The 19,220-nt window shown below is 36.4% G+C and overlaps 1 protein-coding gene across 4 annotated transcripts in view; it reads right to left on the reverse strand.

Annotated features, from left to right (window-relative positions):
- LOC135694530 (DNA-binding protein RFX2) overlaps positions 1 to 19,220 on the reverse strand; it is an 87,618-nt gene that overhangs the window by 29,818 nt on the left and 38,580 nt on the right. The window contains exon 1 of one of the 4 annotated variants that reach the window (XM_065213319.2): positions 6,841 to 7,149. The exons of the other annotated variants lie outside the window; for them this stretch is intronic. Coding sequence (XP_065069391.1) covers positions 6,841 to 6,964 — 124 coding nt within the window. The 5' untranslated portion in view covers positions 6,965 to 7,149. Of the gene's footprint in view, positions 1 to 6,840; positions 7,150 to 19,220 lie in introns of those variants that run through there. 4 annotated transcript variants of the gene reach the window in all.

Below are 19,220 nucleotides of genomic sequence, written 5' to 3' on the forward strand. Positions count from 1 at the left end.
AACATAGTTCGCATCTACCTTCGCCACATTCGCAAAAAAATTTCCCATATACATTTCCTATTGGTTTTCAGATGGCTAAATAACATAGCTTGACTGACATTCGCACAAATTTTTGGCATACATTTTTCAGTACTACTTCATTTGCGCACGCATGCCTAATATATTATAATTCCATTCGACATTCGCATCAAACCTTATTGGTGCTCTGTGAATTTATGCGTAAAAGGGGGAGCCCTCTTTCGAATATATCATCTCTAAATCACGAAAACGAGGGAATAAAACCTAAAAAGTAAACAACAAGGTGACATCATAGCAACTAGGGCAGGAAACAAAACTTTTATTTCTTGTATTCTGTGGACCTTTTTTTTATTATCTGGCCATTTCTAGTACAATATTCACAATGCTAAAATGTATTAACAGACAATTACAAAAAGACATGTGGAAATCTGACATTCGCCAGTGCGAATGTTGCGAATGTCTGGATCCGCCCCTGGCTCTCGGGGTCATTTATGATTTTCAACGTGATGATTTACTTACACCTTCTTTCTGTTTTATGCAACTATTGTTTATTAAGGCATTTTAAGAAACAAATTATCATAATAAAATACTCAAAGAGTATTCTTCTAGTATATTTTAGCAGCAACTTATATATTAAAAAAAAACTAACAAAGTTCTTTCTGTTTTCACATGGTGCCGCTTTTAATTAAATAGGGTGTAGGAGTGTGAATAAGAGAATTTGGGGGGGGGGGGAGGGAGCGAGGGAAACCATGAAATTGTTTGAATGGATCACTTTAAAAGAACAAAGAAAAATATATGTTTTATTGCCGCATTTTAAAAGAAAGATTGCTGGCTTCAAAATCTTCAAAATCAAAGGGAAAATCGTTGGAATTCAAAATCTGAAGGTTTGAAAAACCAGGGCAAGTACATTCTTCAGGGTGACGGACTTACGCGAATTCGAGAAGCATGAATTTATGATTGACCTTTAGGATGATGTCTGATTTACCAGATAGCTTCTTTCTGGTCTTAGCAAGTCAACTGGCTCATTTAATGGACTATGTTTAGCTGGGTTATTTTCTCGTGATGAAAACCTTTAAAGCATGAAAACATTATCGAATGAATGAAAGAGAGTAAAAAAGTATTGAAATACCAGAGACAATTTCTTCTATTAGTACATTCTTTAATTTTCTCATAAGGCCTCGAAAGCGGAATTTATTGATTGGTTTAATGTTCGCTAGCGGGCAGGAAATCCTGTCCTGTGACGTAAAATTTCATTTAAACAAATGTCAGCTAGCCGCATAATCTCGAGAAATGAACCAAGGGTAAAGATGGAGATAAAGAATGAATGAAATAACAGTTAGAATTAAGAAAAAGCATAGAATATGTGGATTTTGGATTAGATGAATTGTGACGTCACATGTCATAAATGTGTTCGAACAACGATCGAACCATAGCTACCAAATCAATTCGTACGGCTAGGATTTTCACACAGCAAAGTGCAGGGATGTAGACGTAAAGTTTTGACAAGGGGGACTCTTTGAAATATCTAAGTTGTTAATGTCATGTAATCTTGCAAAATCAACAAGGCGAGGGTGGGTGCTTTTTTTCCGATCACTGGTTGCGTACCAAGGTAAATTGGGTTTAGTGAAAGACGCCACCGTGGTTGGCAGGGAGAGAAAAAATTTTGAGATATGAAATTCTTAGAAGGGGCAGAAAATGCATCTGAAATATTAACAACATCGAGAAGGAAAATCCTATGCAACATTAGTAGGCCTTCTTTTTAACAATTTTGAATCATTGGTTGAATTTTGAGTTGACATATTTCTCTCGTGCTTACGAAACAGAGAAGATTTCATCTGCTAATCAACCGTGCTACTTAAAATTTCATGCATAACTGTTATTCAATAGACTGAGAAAGAATTCATAGTTTGCAGATATATAAAATAAATTTTGAAATAAGAACAAAATAAAAAACACCCGAGCAAGGAATTATCCAAAAAATTAAGAGCATCATGGGTCGGTAAAAATTATCTTCTTCTTATGAAAAAGGAGTGTAGTGCAGCAGATATCATAATTAGGGAGGACAGAGTAATATAATAGCAGCAGTTTGTTGATTCAGGCAATTAGCCCTAGTTCTAAATGCAACAATTAAAAAAAATCTGTCTATAAAAATCTGCAACTAAACATACTCAGTAAAAAGTCTTTCAAAGAATTTTCTATCTATATATGTCAAACTTTGCGTACATTTTCATGCATATAAAGTATGCAATGCTTTTAAATCTGCAAGTTGTATCATTTTTCTTTCTCTGGTTTAATCGTCAAAAGTCAGGATAGAAAAAAATATCTTCTTATCCCTGAAAATTGTTTCTTTTCAGCCCGAAACGAGTTTTCTAGATTTGAGAAAAACTTTCAAAATTCTACCTCATTAACATTTGCTTGGAAAAACAACTCTGGTTAAGCACTCATAGGGGTACTCGTATATTTTGAGATGCCCCAGGCTACTTTTCTGGCCTGGAAGTTGAGCAAAGTTATTTCATTGGGCCAGTCAATTGTAAATTTACACTTTTGGGTTGAGAAAATTTTGACATCCTTTTGTGTCTTGGATATGGTTAGGGTCAATGGTTTACATCCCAACCTGAGCACTGCTATCTTAAATATATTTGAGTACCTACCCTGGTGTTACGCGACAGATAAATAGGTCGAGACTTATGATAGATGAATATTAGATGAACCTGACTAAGATAATGTTAGAATCAGAGACAGATGGGGTGGGGTGCTCTTGTGTGTGCACTTCGACTATAAAAGCATGCGCCAAATTGATGGTATTGAAGTGAAGGGGGGAGGGGATTGTGAAATGATGACAAAAGAGGGCTACTGCCCCACTTTGACAAGATCCTTCGTTTTATACTAGGTGTGCGGGGGACCTTGCCTATGAAAAAGTTACAGACAGATATCGGAAACTTGCATTTGGGCAAGTTTTGGCACCAGAAAGTGGTGCAAATGAAAATTGCATTGAAAATCACAATTGTAAATATCATTATGTTTTTGTAGCTACCTTTGCCAATTCTGAATTCTTTATAAAATGATTGTCATATTGCTATAAACTTCATTCTATTTTACCATAAGGTCACTACCCTGTAACATAATATTTTAAAACGAAACGAAAATGATATTAGGAACCACATTGAATTGTACGACCATAAGCTGGCGATCTGTTTACCTCAGCTATTCAAATACGTCAAACTCAAACTCTTCTTATTATGAAATACAGTAGTTAATAAATCTAAAAATTAGGTTGACAAATACATAGATAACTCACTATGGGAAAAGTTGAAGGACCCATGAAAAACCCCATAATGAGCTATCAAGTCAAGTGCCCTGTAAACACGAAACATAGGATAAGTTAGCTATGGCCATAGAACAAAGATAAAAAACAATGTCTCGGATGACTAGGATGCTGCGCGAGATTTAGATCTTGCGTGGCACAATTAAACAAACATTGCTTCATGAAATTTTTAAGTGCGAATATTGTTATTGAATAAGGTTTAGTATGCGTATTAGTTGAGAAATTAGATAAGTCTTTATGTGCATGTGTCCTAGACTGTATTAAAGTCAGTTAACATTGTAATGATCAAATCATTGGGATATGTATACACAACGCTACAACGCAGACAGGGCTTGCCATGTTATGTATATGGATATGTATACGTATATAGATGTTATGCATATTGGTAAGTGGCGACACGGAGGCAGCCGGGGCCCTTAAAGGTTTTTCAGCTCGAGCCCCCCAAATCATAATCATTAGCAAACAATATAGACAAATCATCAAATGCTGATCAACATACTTGCAATCCACTTAGACTGATATATCATACAGGCTTAGGGCCCTATGAACTCGTTCATTGCATCCAGAACACCAGTTTCAAAGTAAAATAACTAAGACAAATTTTTCCTGGGGGCTTCTTAAGGTTTGGGGCCCTTAGCTTTTGAACTAAAGGTAACTTTAGTCCGTTAGCTAAAAGTAACTTTAGTCCTTTACGCCACTAGTATTATGATTCTAAATCACCACAAGCCGAAAAAGTTCAAAGAAGCCAAGGACTTTTTCAAGTTGAAGTCAATTTAAACTTTTATGTCAGCCATTTTGAAAAGTAGTCATGGAAATGAAATCCCCACGTAAGAAATACAGCAGAACTACCACCGCCGTCTTTGCACACCTCTTACATTACATTATTAAATTTGGTTTTTTCTTATGCCTAAGTACTAAACATGACTCGTCATATGAGATTAAGACTGGTTAAAAAAAGAAAGCATTTCATAAATGTTTCAGTCCATTGGCCTGCACCATGCGTGGGCTTTAAGTGACACAGTTCAACGGGCGTGTATGTCGCTAATATGAGCATACTTTGGTAGTGATTTCTAAAGTATGTAAACCAGGAAAGCTCCAATCCTATTAAGATCCATCCGTTACTTTTATGTTAAGTTAATATTTGTAAATGATAGACACTGTCAAGATACTGTCTTTATTCATTCAAATCATTCTCTATACAAGTAACTACAGCAATGTCTGTCCAAGTGTGGAAGTTTTGTGGAAGCGAAATAAGAAAGGGGTGCTGGGAGGTAATTATCCGAAGTTTAGACCTTGGGGGTATATCACAAGTTAGGTCTAAATACCGACGAAAGAAAACATAATTGAGATTTTTATATGTATTATGAAGCTTAAAAAGATGTGTTTAGGGTTAAAATGGAACTGTTGAAAAAAAAATTAGACTCAAAATGCCCAGTTTAAAGAGGATGGGGCAAAATATGTACGGACTCAGAACAAAAGATTTTGCAAAAACGTTATTATCTGTTGCAAAAAACTGGAGGCCAGGCAGTAAATTCCAGAAACTGGAGGCCAGCTGGTAAATTCCAGGAACTTCTGCGCTTTATGACTTTTCGTGCTAAAATAATGATACATGGATGGCTAGAAATGGTGACAGAAATGTTTGATCTCTGTTATTGCAAAGTGCGTCACAGTTCCAGAGATTCTCTTCGAATTCTTATTGCAACCCCACGATTCTATTTCAATATCTTCAATCTGACTATTCAAATCCTCATTCAAGATCTATTTAGCAAGGAAAAAAGCCAAGGCTGTAGTAACTCAAGCTTCTAAACTTCTGGGAACTTTTGATACTAGAAAGTTTCGTATCAAATTTCCAGACGAAAAAGGGTTGATAAGGACAAGCTAATTTTGAAACAAAGTAATGTGCTCGAGGCGTACATAATCACATTGTAAGGGGCCTACAGGTACTACTCAGTGCACGCAAAACCCTAGAAACACATTGAAATCTGAACAAAGTAGCAATATTTGAAGTTTTTCCTTGACAATCAAGCCTTCGAAAAAATCACCGAAATATCCCTACTCTCATCAAGGTTTTTGTAGCTTGAGATTTGCTCTATGAAAGATTTATGGTTCATAGTGATAAGTTATGAGGAAAATAGCCTTTTGAGCAATTTAAGATTGGACCAACAAAAAAGGCCGGCTTCTCCAAAACATGTATGTAATATAGAAATTAAACGAGGAGGGTTAATAGACCAATGGATAATAAAGAATTGTAAAAATCGACTTGTGTGTTCTTTGTCTTTAATCAAGGAAGGACTAAAATGACGCCAGGTTTCCATGTACCTCTCAGAGGGGAACCTGAACGGTTCAAACAATGTTTGACAATAGATTTTTCTTTTCATCGTTAGCTTGCTGCATGCAAGATTTGGCAGGATCTCGCCGGTTGACAAAGTGTATTTATGCAAGAAATTAGAGTACAAAGTCCCTTATTAAAAATAATTTGATTTGCACTATGTTCGAGGGAAACCTGGGAATAAAGCAATTTCGTATGTTTACAAATTGTAACAGATCTAAACGTATTAAAGTAAAACATGATAAATTTTTTCATATTTTTCCTTTAATTGTTTACTGATTTGCCTCACTATACAACGAAAGAAGTCTTAGATACAGCGAGTATGCTAGGATTATTTGCAAGACGGCTTATTGTCAGGAGAGATAGCAAGGTTAGAAGATCATGCCAGAGAAGCAAGAGATTCATAAAGCGTTTCATTTTAAACTGTATATTATACAAAACACGTGAAACTTAATCCAGCTCTCCATCCAACGAAAAGAGAAAATCCAATTTCATTTTCTTGTTGCAAAATCCTTATAAATGAGCCACGGTTATCCAATTAGCATATTATGGAAGACTCTTGGGAAAGTTAATTAAACAGTAGTTAAAATGACCCGTTTGTTTCAGGTCTGGTTATTATTCCTCAAAGAGATATTTTCTCGCCAGACTGTGTTGATGAAAATAAAAAGATTTCCATGGTGTGAACAGATTGGGATCTTTGACTTGAAAATCTTTGTCTGGGAAAAACCACATGAAGACAGAGATAACTGAAAAACTTCTTAAAATATTGTCTATTCTTTAGTGTTTATGTTCCACCTGGTTGATGTTTCACAGTTCGTTTTTTCTCAGAACGCGACAAAAGAATTGGGATTCCAAATATATATTTTTGAGACAATATCGGTGGCCGACATGATATGAAAACATCGCCTAAGCGAAGTTGAACAACGATCCAAGAAAGACTAAATGTTGTGAGTCTATTTCTATTGCAACTGAACAAATTAAGTCAAAATTTGACTGAACGTGTGTGAAACAAAACAAATAAACAGTTTTCTATGGATTAGAATTGGATGATATTGTACCCAGTTGAATCGAATTTATGACACATTTAAAATGACACAAAAAAATTTAAAATGTGTATTGATTTTTAAAAAATGAACTGGAATAAATCAAAATGAGTGATAACGCATACCAACAGCTTTTATGATATGATGCCGTGCAACAAAGTCGTAAGGGGGTGGTGGCCCCCTCTCCTCCTCTGTTTTGATCTGAAATCCGCAGTAGTAAGGAAGAGACATGGAGCAAACAACAGGCATCTTCAACGCGACGTCTTTCCACTTCTACCTGTCTCGGGGTTGCGACACAACTTGCTTCAAGTCAAGCTCCGATGTTCTTCCTGTGCAAGCGAATATGTCGCTGACCTGAGCATGTTCACATGGACGTGAAAGGCTCTTATGGCCTCAATAACAGCGCTTGCACATGCGCCATGCTAACCAAGGCCGATTAGATGACTAAGCGCACTTCCTTTCAATAGTAACGCGAGATTGTAAAACGCAACAATGGCCTTACCCTGGGTACCAGAGCCGCGACTTACTCGTCTCCTAGCAATTAGGCTAACAACATCTCCATAGCAACCGTCACACCTGGTAACAGAGGCGATGACTAAGGCAATGGCCAAGGGTTGGATGTTCTTACTTATCAGCAAAAGCATTGTTTGTGGTCAAGACGATATTGCCTATAATATCTAGAAAAAATTCTTGGCAAACACGTGGCTTATATCCTAGAATGGGATTCTGTGCAAATCAGATGTTTATGTTTTAGAGCAAAGGCAATTGCCACAACTTTAGATTTGAAAATACCCATAGCTCTTTATCTTAGAAGAGGTAAGATCTCTTTTGTGGTCAAGTGTATTTCACCGAGTTTGTCAGTATAAGAAAGCTACGGAAGAGACACATATTTGATGTATCTTTATTTGTGATATAGACTTCCCCAAAGAAGACTTGTAGGGGTCCACAAAAACAGAACAATTATCAACTGCTCTTTTAGGCACGAAGTAGACTTCGCACAAGTCTTTTTGAGCCAGGAACCGCGCTCTAAAAGTTGCTGGGCTTAAAGGGGCGTAAAAAATTTTGAGCCATTTTTAGTGAATACTTGATTCTTTCAACTTACTATTTATAACCAGTCCGATTCAGAGAAGATATCAATTACTATTAAAATGGATTTAACAAGATAAGACACCAAAAATTAGCAAAAAGAGTTCACAGTCAAGAAGAACTGCTACTACTTAGAATAAATTAGAGTAAACTTCCCAAAGTTGCATTAGAGTAGACTTATTAACAACTTTCTTACCTATTATTGCAAAAATGAGAGGGGGGCTATATCCTGGGTTTAAAGGCAGCACAAAAATGATGAGAGCTTTCTCATTATCTTTTGCGGCCGTTAAATTTTTGCAGCTCTGGTACCCAGGGTAGTGGGGCTATAGCCCCTGTTAGCCCAATGGCTGCGAGGTGCCTGGTTTGAGCAATGGTGCTTGCTATTTTTCACAAATTCCCATAACACAGGGTTACGAGGTTAAATTGAGCTTTACCATGGCTTGGCTGCAATGGAAATTGTCCTCATTTTTTCTAGCATGATTTATAGCGAAAAGCATTTCTTAAAAATGTAGAATATAATGCATGTTAAGCAATAGGTAACTTGCAACAATAAAAGATTACTCGATGGGCGAGATGTTCTGTCAAGCATTAAATAGATTTTCTCATACACCGGGGAACTAGACACGCAGACTGGAAAATGGTATTTGCAAACGAAAAGCGCCCAGATACCTTAGTAGGTGGTAATGCACATTCGTCTTCTGCTGATATTTTACATTGCTCATTTTAGTGCTTGAGCGATCGGATAAGGCCAGGGTCTGGGTACCACAAATGTTCCTTCACAGTTGTTACCCTTTTCGATAAAGCTATGCAATGATAAGACCTTTAAAATAAATTTCTGATTCTTTTGAACAAGAATACTCATAAAAACGATAAGCAGAATAACGCAAAAAGACGAAGGACAATTCAACACACCGAGTAATCAAAATATATTTTTCCCTGGTATGCAAGGCTTAGCCAGAGTGAAGGTAACGATTGTAACAGATCAACTGCCTAATGCAGAAGAGTTGGTTAGTTAAGTGAATGGTTTTTTCCAAAGTATAGAGAAAGTCAGATTATAATTTCACTTAGCCCCAGAGCCAGGTCTGCCGAGAGCTTTTCTATGAGTGGTCTGTGACGCAGGCTTCTGTCTGGAAGCGAACAATGGGCTATCGTTTTCTGCGATTGTACGCGCCTCGAGGTTGAACCAGCAACATCAACAACCCGAAGGTGCACAATCCGGCTGATTATGGCCGCTAACAAACGCAAATCTCTACCTGTTCAGGATGTGATTAACGAAGAATTTCTGGAAGAAGATAAGGATTTGGATAGTCAGATTGAAGATATTGACATAGAAGTTACCAGAGATGAAAAAAATCCTGCAGGTTTCGAATGCAACGTCTCTGGGAAGGCATGCAAGTCACGCCGCGGTTTATCAAGGCACATAAATTCAAAACATCGTCATGTTGCTTCGTCCTCTGACGCTCCCGTATCTTCCTTATCCAGTGCTGCACAAACATGTTCTTCTTCTAACTATTCTGCCGATGAAATAAGTCGTCAAAAGATTCATCCACTACAGCTTAAAGCCATCGTATTGAAATGCGCCGAAAATATCTCTTCAGATGAATGCTTTCCCTCGAGTTTGCGAGAGCAATTTTCTAAGGGATTATTTATGTTCACAAATGATGATGCTGTTGAATTATGGTCGAAATTGAGAAAAGTTATAGATAGTTTCAAGGGTGATGCTAAAAAAATTTTATTCTGTTTTTTTCGTTATTGGTTGTCAATGTTCTTCCATCGAAATTTGTGGAATCTTTCGTTACAAATACGTCGATGTCAGAAGTAGCAAATCTTTTATTGAGTCATATATCAAGTGTTGAAAATTTTGATGGTACAGCGGAGCCCGAGTCTTTGTCAGCAAAGGAGGAGAAAATTTTGCAATATCTGGCTGGTTTTATTTTACATAAACTTAATTCAAAATTTTTTTATTCTACTGAAGGCAGAGACATATATCAACAAATTCTTTCTCTTCTACAAGCTTGCAAAGTTGAAATTGATGAATCCCAAACTCTTATTAATGCTCTTGACAGATATGGTTTATGGAGAGTGAACAATAAAGTTCAAAAAGTTTTTTTGCTTTCAGAATTGTTATTTCGTGCCAACTGTTCTTTCCAATTACAATGACATTTGCCTAAATGCCAGCCTTAAAATAAGTAGAGGAGTTAGTATGGATCTCTTAGAGCACATGGTGACAAAATACTTTCGAGTAAGAACTTTTTCTTTTGTAAAGGATATCAGGGAAAAACATACAATTTCAAAAAAACTGGAAAAGAAGTGGTCTCTCCAGACAGAAATCAAGAAATCCAGTTCTTCTACAGACACTCCACAGAAGTCTAGTTTTACAAGGGTAATTGATTATCCAACTTATAAATGCAAATTTGGGATGTTTGCCAGAGTGTACACATTAAGCTATAATTTTAATTCACACCAAATAATCAGACATGTTGCACGGTTGCAGAGTCATGTAACCCTTTGACTTTGAAGTCAGTACAATCAGACTGACAGGGTTTGAGCCCCAATGAAAACTTGTAACAAACCCAATCACAAAAAATTTTCTTTATTTCTGTGATCCTATAGTTTTGTTCTGAAACATATAAATTCACATGCACATATTCTGTAATAATTAGGGGGAACTAAGAATAAATATGATGCAACAGGTTTGAATTAGTCAATTAGAGAGCTCATATTGAGCCCATATTAGAGAGCCCATATTATAGACTTGAAATTTTGTATCAGACATAAGCTTGGTAATCATGTTGTTTATCCCTGCTTTAAAATCGCTAAATAGGCTACTACTTTATGATTATATGAAAACGCAACTTTGATTTTAAAAATACGCAACTTCAAGGCCCACTGAAAACTTTAACTATTATGATTTGAAAACAATCATTTGGTTTATATCACAGCAAAATTAAAATGATGAGCACTAAAATGATGAACACTAAAGAATCATACTGACATTCAGTTATGTAGACAAAGTGAAATCTATATAATCAAATTCAAAGCTTTAATTGTTTTTTAAAACCTATCATTTTTGTTTTGATGAGGATAGCTTTCTCACGTTGTTCAGATATGGTTAGTTATTTGGATTAATTACATCATGCAATATTCCATTCACGAATAATTGTATTACACAAAATACTACGTAACCTACAATTTGGGTCCTGGGTATATTGATATAAAATAATTGTCAAAAAATTTTTTGGTGATTTTCCAAATGCAAATGCAAATTGCTTTTTGTACTTCTTTTTGCTTCTTTTTGGCAATGGTTCTGTATTGTTTACGTATTTTCTAACCTGGACGTTAACATTTACAGCAATAGGATGGACAGTTAGATAACACATAAGGAACACAATTTTGAAGGAGAAATTGGCAAACTTCTTTGAATGAAAGGACACTTGTTTAAAGACCTCGTCTGTTTGCAAAGAAATGAACATACTGCTCCAGGCCTCTCCGGGAAAAAATACAACGTGGGCTATTAAAAGCCCTTGTCAGTTTGGCTGCGTATGCTATTTAGCCCTTGCAGAAATGTTGTTAATTTTTTTATATTTGGGTACTTACAAAGGCAAAAATATATTTCCTCGCTAATTCTCTAAGCACTATTCAGATGAAGAAGGCATTTTTGCGTGTATTACTACCTTTAAATGTTGTATTACCACTCCTTAAAACGAGACAGAAGAGGACCATAATTTTTTGGAATATAGAAAAGTTTTGTTAGGTTTTGCAGGTTAAATGTGGCGTTTTTGCGAAATCCTAGTTTATATGTCTTGACTTGAAAAGTAATTGTTTTCTATTTGACAGCACGGTGTAACATTTATCACTTTAATTATTTGTAGTATTGATCACGCTTTATGTCTTTCCTTTTGTGCATACACATTTCCTATTCTATTGCAAGTTTTAGCAGCTAATACAATAGATTGTTGACATGTCCTATACTAGAAATAGCTCTTGCTAGTACTGCCCGCAAACAATTAGTTCCTTGATAATGATTGTTTTGAAAATTTAGGTCAGGATATTCGAAGAAGACACCATCTTGGGTTTTCACAATTTTATAAAAACAGCTGCTCTAGTTGATGCTAAACTATTCTTTTTATCAAGAATTTTTGGCGTTCAGTTTGCCTTTGATTCAAGTCCAACGCCCTTTTGAAAATCATGAAAGTTTTTCAAGGGTTTGACATTTATTTTTCGATAGTCACGCCAATCATAACTTTTGCTCGTATGGTCTCGAGTTTTTGGGAGAAAGGTGTGGCATTCGACTGGTTTTGATTCCCAAAACTTCGAATCAAAACTTCCATCCATTGCGGAGAACCGAGCTGTGATGCAGCACCGTTTTCGTGCCAAAAAAACCGAAGGCCTTTAACAGAGTCTTGGCAGAGCAACGCTCCGAAGATAATTCCCCTCCGCACAAAGAAGATAATTCCCCTCCTCGACAAAGCCGATTGATTGACAATGAAATTGATTGACAGTTGTCATGGCAGCAGAAGTGACAAAATCTGCTGACAAAGTGCTGACAACATGAACTGAAGCTTCCATATGCTACTTATACGCGGGGCAGACTATAAGCCCTTCACTCGCGCGCTATCGCGCGCGAGTTGCGGGCAATAAGGAAACTGAAATCTATTTATAACGTCATTTGATAAACACATAGACATGTAAGAACCTCTTTCTCTTTATTTCCTAACACCCTGATATTTAGCGGTAAGTAGTAAAAATATTGGGAAGCTAAACTGCGCAAATTATATGAGAATGTTGTTTTGAAAAACTGCGCGGGCAGAAAAAAGCTCTCGCAAATTTGCGTGAGGTTTGCGCAGGCGCGGGCTATAGCCCTTGTCTCCGGGAAAGGCCTGACTGCTCCTTGCATTTTCTGAGAAATTTCCCCTGCGCTTTTCAATATTATCTTTCCAGTTGGAGTAATATTCAAGGAATTGATCCAACCAGGTGAATCTTGGATCCTCAACGTCAGAATATGGCTGTAAAAAGGGTTTTCTCTTTAGAACATGCTCATGGGTGTTTCTGACATTTAGAGAATCAAAGAATTTGTCCATGATTGAACAGAACTTGGCTGTTGCAAAAGCTTCAGGAGGGCCAAATTTATCCAAGCAGACTGCAACTGTATCAGTTAAAACCTGAGCAGCAAGATGAACCCTCATGAAAGGTTATGGTGTTAAATTATAGTGATCACTGGTTAACTTGGGAAGCATCTTCAGGCCAATATCCAAGTCATCAAAATAGAACTGGGAAATATGATACCAGAGGACGTGCAAGCCATCATTCCATAAGAAGAGACGTGTTGACAATTACGGGCTGTTTTCATCAAATGAGGAACATCAGCAAAGAAATAAATGTAGCGTTCATCGTTACTGAAAAGATTCTTGGTACGATAAACAACCTTTTAATGACTGAAACCATCAAGCGCTTTGTACATGCGGAAGGATTTTCGATTTGAAGATGCTCCATCAGCAGTGGCAGCAATGACTTTCAAATTGATATTCTCAAGAATGTTTACTGCTTTCCAGAAGATGGGGAAGATTTGATAAGATGTTGCACCAGTGGTAGCTAATGTTGCAAGACTGAAAGAAAGAGGATAGACAAAACTTTTGATGAGGAAGACAAGGACATGTGTGGCAAGCTGTGGAACATCTTGAAGAGTGGCAAAATTCGTATCAATGTCACCAAGATCAACAAAGCCAATAACCTCATCAGTATGCTTGTCCCAAACCAAATCTTCTTGGATCTTCATTTCATCAAATAAAATGGTGACAAATCTTTCAGCTGGAAAAAATTCCTTTATCTTTATAGGCAAATCATTAATAATGTCGGGATTGAATCCTCTTCTTGGACGAATATAATTTTTATATTCTCTGAGTGTTCTCAAACTTGGCAAGACTAAAATACCAGAACCAGTTTTGCTGTCAAAGCGAAGATCAGAATAAGCAGAGGAAGATTTTGAGGCAAGAGAAAGACAAAATTTGATGACCATTGGATGATATCTAATGCTGCTGGATTTGTACTCATCTATATAACACTGCTGTTCCTCCCAAAACAATTTCATGAAGGGTGGCACATCTTTTTTATCACAACTGCTGAACAAGGAAATCAGATCGTTGCTAAGTTGAAGATCAACTAGTTTGCTGTGATTTGCCAAGGACTGCCTCATGTCTTCAATTTGTTGCTCAAGTTGCTTGCATTTCAAACGTTCTGTTGCAAAGTTAGCTTTATTCTTTCAGGGGGCTGTAAATTTAAAAGGAGCAAACAGCTTAGCACGCACATTTAATCAACTTTCTTTTCGTCTGCTTTCATAGATAAAATTTGTACCTTGAGCACGGCCAGAGGAACATTGATTTTTTACCTAATAAAAGGAGAGAACAGTTTCCAGATCGTAAAAATTCATCTTGAAGAAATCTTTCTTGGGAAGAGCTTTGTTGATATTCAAGATATGTGAATTTTCTATAGATCACATGCCTTTGAATGTTTGCAGTGGCTTTAGCAACAGGTATATAAATTCCTTTGCATAATAAAGATTGCTCAATCTCTTGAATAAGATTGGACAAGGTAACATTTGTTAAAGATCGTTCATATTTTCCATATAAATCATGGTCATCAATGAGCATCCAGCCAAAAACAAGCAAAGGAAATTTAAGAGAAGGTTCCACAAAGATTTCATATTTAGGAAGCAAATAATCCTCGATATTGGAAGAAATGGTTACCAAGAACTCAGACATATCAATTTGTCAAGAATCTACGAGCTTTAGCTTTGAAATGCGTTGCTGAAATTCGGGAAAGCTCTTGTAAACTGCCATAGGAACTGAAGATGAGGAGACTGTTGAAGATATGTTTTCTTCTCTTTTCTTGATAGCTGTTGTTGAACGTGGAAGAGGGGGAGAAACAGAGAGGCTCTTCTTTGAAAGATGCAGTGATGGCAGCACTCCATCTTTAAGAGCTTTTCCTGTTGGATCTATGGAATAAAATAAAACATACAGTCTCATTTAGAGACCTGGTTTTTCCTTATAGATTTAAAATCCAGCAACATGATAACATGAAGACAAAGCAACATTAATTCACCGTATGTGATATAAAGCTTGCAATAAAATGCAATGGAAGTAAAATATTTTCAAATTAACTATCAATGCCAAAATAATGCATCACTAAATGCTTAATGCGTCAGCCATTGCACATACAGTATTCTTGCCATCAGTGGAACGAAGGGAAAAGAAGGCGTCGAGTTAACTGATTTAGGCCCAACCTCGGCAGTCGCTACTGATATGTCCTGAATAAATGACACAGAAGAGATCAGAAAGCAATTATCAAAAGCTTTGAGTAGTTATTTATAAAGAAAACATAAATATTACTTACAAATCCAAAGTTGATCCTCGGAAAAGTGTCTTTCACAAATATGTATATTGTTTGTATCAATTTGACGCTGGAGCGGTCTCGTCAATGATCCGATATTTGGTGACAACGTTAATCAATTCACATCTCCTTTTCTTGTTTGTTTTGCTATTTGGCAAGGGAATCTTAAAAATACTAAGCTCTTTATTTCTTCTTGATGTTGAACAACCAAAGATCGAACAATTTGCTCCAGGCATTTGAAAAACAGCGAACATACACGGAAGGCAATTAAGATCATACACCATACACAACAACACAACGCACAAAATGTGTGCACTTTGGGAGGTCCGGGCGCTAGGAAAATCTTTATCAAAGAGCTAGAACAATAGCGGATTGTTCGCTTCCAGACTACCTCTTTCTTATGACTATGGTTACACAGACCCTCTACTTTCAAGTTAGGGGTCTGGAACACAGGCTACGCTGTAGAGAATATTTTCTATTCTGTGGTAAGCACCCTTTTAATAATAGACAAGGGCATTTGAAGTATTTTTCAACGTTCTTTTAAATTACATCAATTTTAGAATTCAGGGTCCTATAATTAATTCAATTTTTTTCTGAAGCCTGCTAGAAAATTTTCAAAAAAATTTCACGCTACAGTTTCTTAATTTTTTCTGAAAGTCCAGATCTCGCTTCCTATAGCAAGATTCTTATAAAAAATGTTTTCACACGCCGGATGTATTATTCGGAGGAAAGATAACCATTCTTCATGACTCAGACTTCCTAAGGCTCTGTTTTTCTTAGGCCCGTTGCTATTGTCCTTATAAAAGAAAGGGCGTGACCAGTGGGGCCAGCCCCTGGGATATATTCTAACGACCTGACTCTTTCAAACGTCACCCTTTCATTGCATCATTTTTGTATTTAGCTACCCCTGCCGCAAAAATGTTTTCACTCTGCCAAGACAAGGTGCGTCGTTTGGTTTTGTCTTGTCGTTCCTGCATCTCGGAAGGTCCTTTCTGTTTTAAACAAAGAAAATGATAGGGGCTTGGGCCCCCCCCCCCCTTACCATGCACTTTTTTCAAAAGGTAATTTTAAGAACCTATATGTTCTATCTTTCGGCCCTTGATTGGGGTTATATATCCCAAACAGCTATAGTTACGCCCTGCCACCGATTCCGAAACCTTTAGCACCACTACTGACCTGTGCTACCAACCTAATGGAAAGCTGAGGCCTGCGCCCTGGTCCACAAATGCTGCCACAAAAGCAGTCAATGATTACAGCTGCCCAGTTTTTGGTTAAATGTATAATAGCAAATTTCAACAGAATCTCCCAAACCAATTCTGTTTGCATCTGATCTTATCTCGTGATCATTTGGTATTTTAATTTTAAAAATAAATTGCTTTCCTAAGTCTTTTACAATTTCAGAAATAATGGTCTTTTCTTTGAGAAGCGTGTCCAATAGATACAATTTGCTGCTTCTTTCATCAAGAAAAGTTTTGAGGGTGAATCATCAGTTCATTTGTTCTTAAAAATAATATATTGTTAGGGTTACTCGTCGAAGACCAAATTGTCTAGTCATTTTTCCATCTAAAGAATAATTTTCTTTTTAAATGCTTTGGGAATAACGAAAAGTTTAAAATGAATTAAACTATGCTCAACTTGGGTGAAAAACCCTAACTGCTCATTTTGGGTGAAAAGCCATCGAGGGGTGAATCACTTCTAAAATTCTTGTACACTTTAACAAATTACCAAAAAAATCATAAAATAAAGATCAATAAACACAGTCAAAACAAGTGATTCTGCCTCTGGGCAACATCTTTTAGACAACACAGCTTGTGCCAAAAGATGTTATGACGACATGTTTCATATAATTGGAAGGGCCTGGTCGTCCTTTCAACTAACAGTTTGGAAATCGATCCAAATAAAAGCGAAAAAGCCGCTCTTGTGAAGACAGAAGGTGTCGTTTTCACTCAAGTGGTGATTTTCCTATAAGCATCCGATATTGACTGGGAAAGTATACCAGTCATGTGCACGCGTTTTCCGATTGGCCTATATCGATCCACAACTGGATATATATTTTCTTTCTTAATAATTTCAGCCCTTATTTTTGACGTTTTATGCTATGAAGAGTGTTGACGGAAAGCTTACGTCATGTTGTGAAATGCTTGCCTTTTCATTGAAATCTTCAAACCATTAAATTTAAGGAACAACACAACAATTTTTAAACAATCCATAAATTTTAAAATCTAGAAAAGAAATCTTGAAAAGACGAAACGTTTTCGCAGCGGCGGCAAGATTTTGGAATATTCGAAGCTCATTTCGTCCTTGACAAAATCTTTGCAGTTTATTCTAAGCCTCGATCTGACTCTGAGTCACAATATCAATGTTTTTTGCAGTTTTAGACACGAGGATGCAAATTCGTGGAAAACATGGGAAATTCTTAGCGTGTACTTTCAGTTTTTCAAACTAGTATAAGCTGCTGAGACTTTTTAACAGTGACAGCTCTTTAGTCTCAAATCTCGAAATCTGATACATCTCTTTGAGAGTGATTCACACGTCAGTCTAAAAGTAATCCTGTAATATCTTCTCGCAACTGCACTCTTTGCAACGGTGTGCAATAAACATAACAATCTACATAAAGAAGTTGAAACAAGAGATCGGTAATTAGAGGTTTTCGTTAAGACCTTGTAAATGTTTATCAATGGAGAAGCCCATTGAGCTAGCAAAACATCTAATGTAGTTCGTAATTCTAAAGAAACTAGAAAATCATTGCCTTAATATGAGAAATTAATCTAGTTTATTTCTAGAATAACAACTCAAAGGTTAAAGACTCTGGCAATGCCTACTATAATAGGAGAGACAGCTTCCATGGAAAAATACCTAGAATACGTATTTAAATCTCAAAAATCTTAAAAACGACCTCCAACAAAGCTTTATGTAATACATTCGCCAACGTCAATTTGAATTGGTCGCTTATTTTCATGCCAAAATGACCTCCAAGCATTTCCCTTTCTTGTATGCTGTTGCGTTTGCCGACAAGCACCTCGTGAAGATCATTTATGGAAGGTGTATTTTCCCTTGTTCTTTATTAAATTAATAAATCCTACGAAGAAAGATGTTTCCTTGTTCCCTTGATGAGTTTTTCTTTTACCTCATTCTTTTGTAGCATAATTGAAGATGAAAATACAAGAGTTAAAAAGGATCTATACATTTGACACTTTCCTTGCAAGTAGAAGAATGTTAAAGTGAAAAGAAATAAATGTGGTCTTGAAAGAAAACTATGCAATAAGACACAACAGCACCAATACCAACTGGATTTTCGTTTTACATAATTATGCAACATGGTTTTGGTTTTTACTCCGCAAGCGACATTAAAAGATAAATTTATGCAAAATATTTCTAATTGAAATGATTCTGTGTCAAGCTTGCTCGTGTTCACATGAATCTCAAAACAATCCTCCATCGCTGAAATTGCACAATCTATCAAAATTTAAATCGTTCTTCTAGAAAGTTAAAGTAACATTTAGGCCAATAATTTCTTTGTAGATTTTACAGCAGATTAAGAAATACCAATCTCCATGCTTTTCCATTCTGGTCTAGCGTTGCTTAAATTTTCATAAAAGGGGCTGATGGAGGGCAAGCACTAGTTTACAGAGAGTCAAATGTAAAACATGGCTTAAAACACTGAATTGTTTGAAACACAATTGTCTACTCATAGATTAAAAAAAGCTTAGATTAATAAAACTAGCTTAAAAGGTCAGCGTCTAGAACCCATTAGTATATGGTTTAGAGACATATCCCCATTAGCAAAACTCTTCTTGTAGACTTTGGCGAAGATAGGCTTAGAATTTCAACAACGGTGTGCTGTAAATAAAGCCTGATCCAAAGATTGAAGGTGCTTGCAAACAGGAGAAATTGCAAAAAGCCTCATTTTAATAAAGCAGAGCTTCTTTAATGTTGACCATTGCGTTTATTCTTTGCTTTTTCATCTCTTTTTAAGTGTTAAAACAGATAAACCTGAATTTTTCAAACTGAATCGTGTTACAGCTTTTGTTCG

Source organism: Rhopilema esculentum, chromosome 8 (genome assembly GCF_057945365.1).
Source record: "Rhopilema esculentum isolate cy_ngs chromosome 8, ASM5794536v1, whole genome shotgun sequence".
Taxonomy (NCBI): domain Eukaryota; kingdom Metazoa; phylum Cnidaria; class Scyphozoa; order Rhizostomeae; family Rhizostomatidae; genus Rhopilema; species Rhopilema esculentum.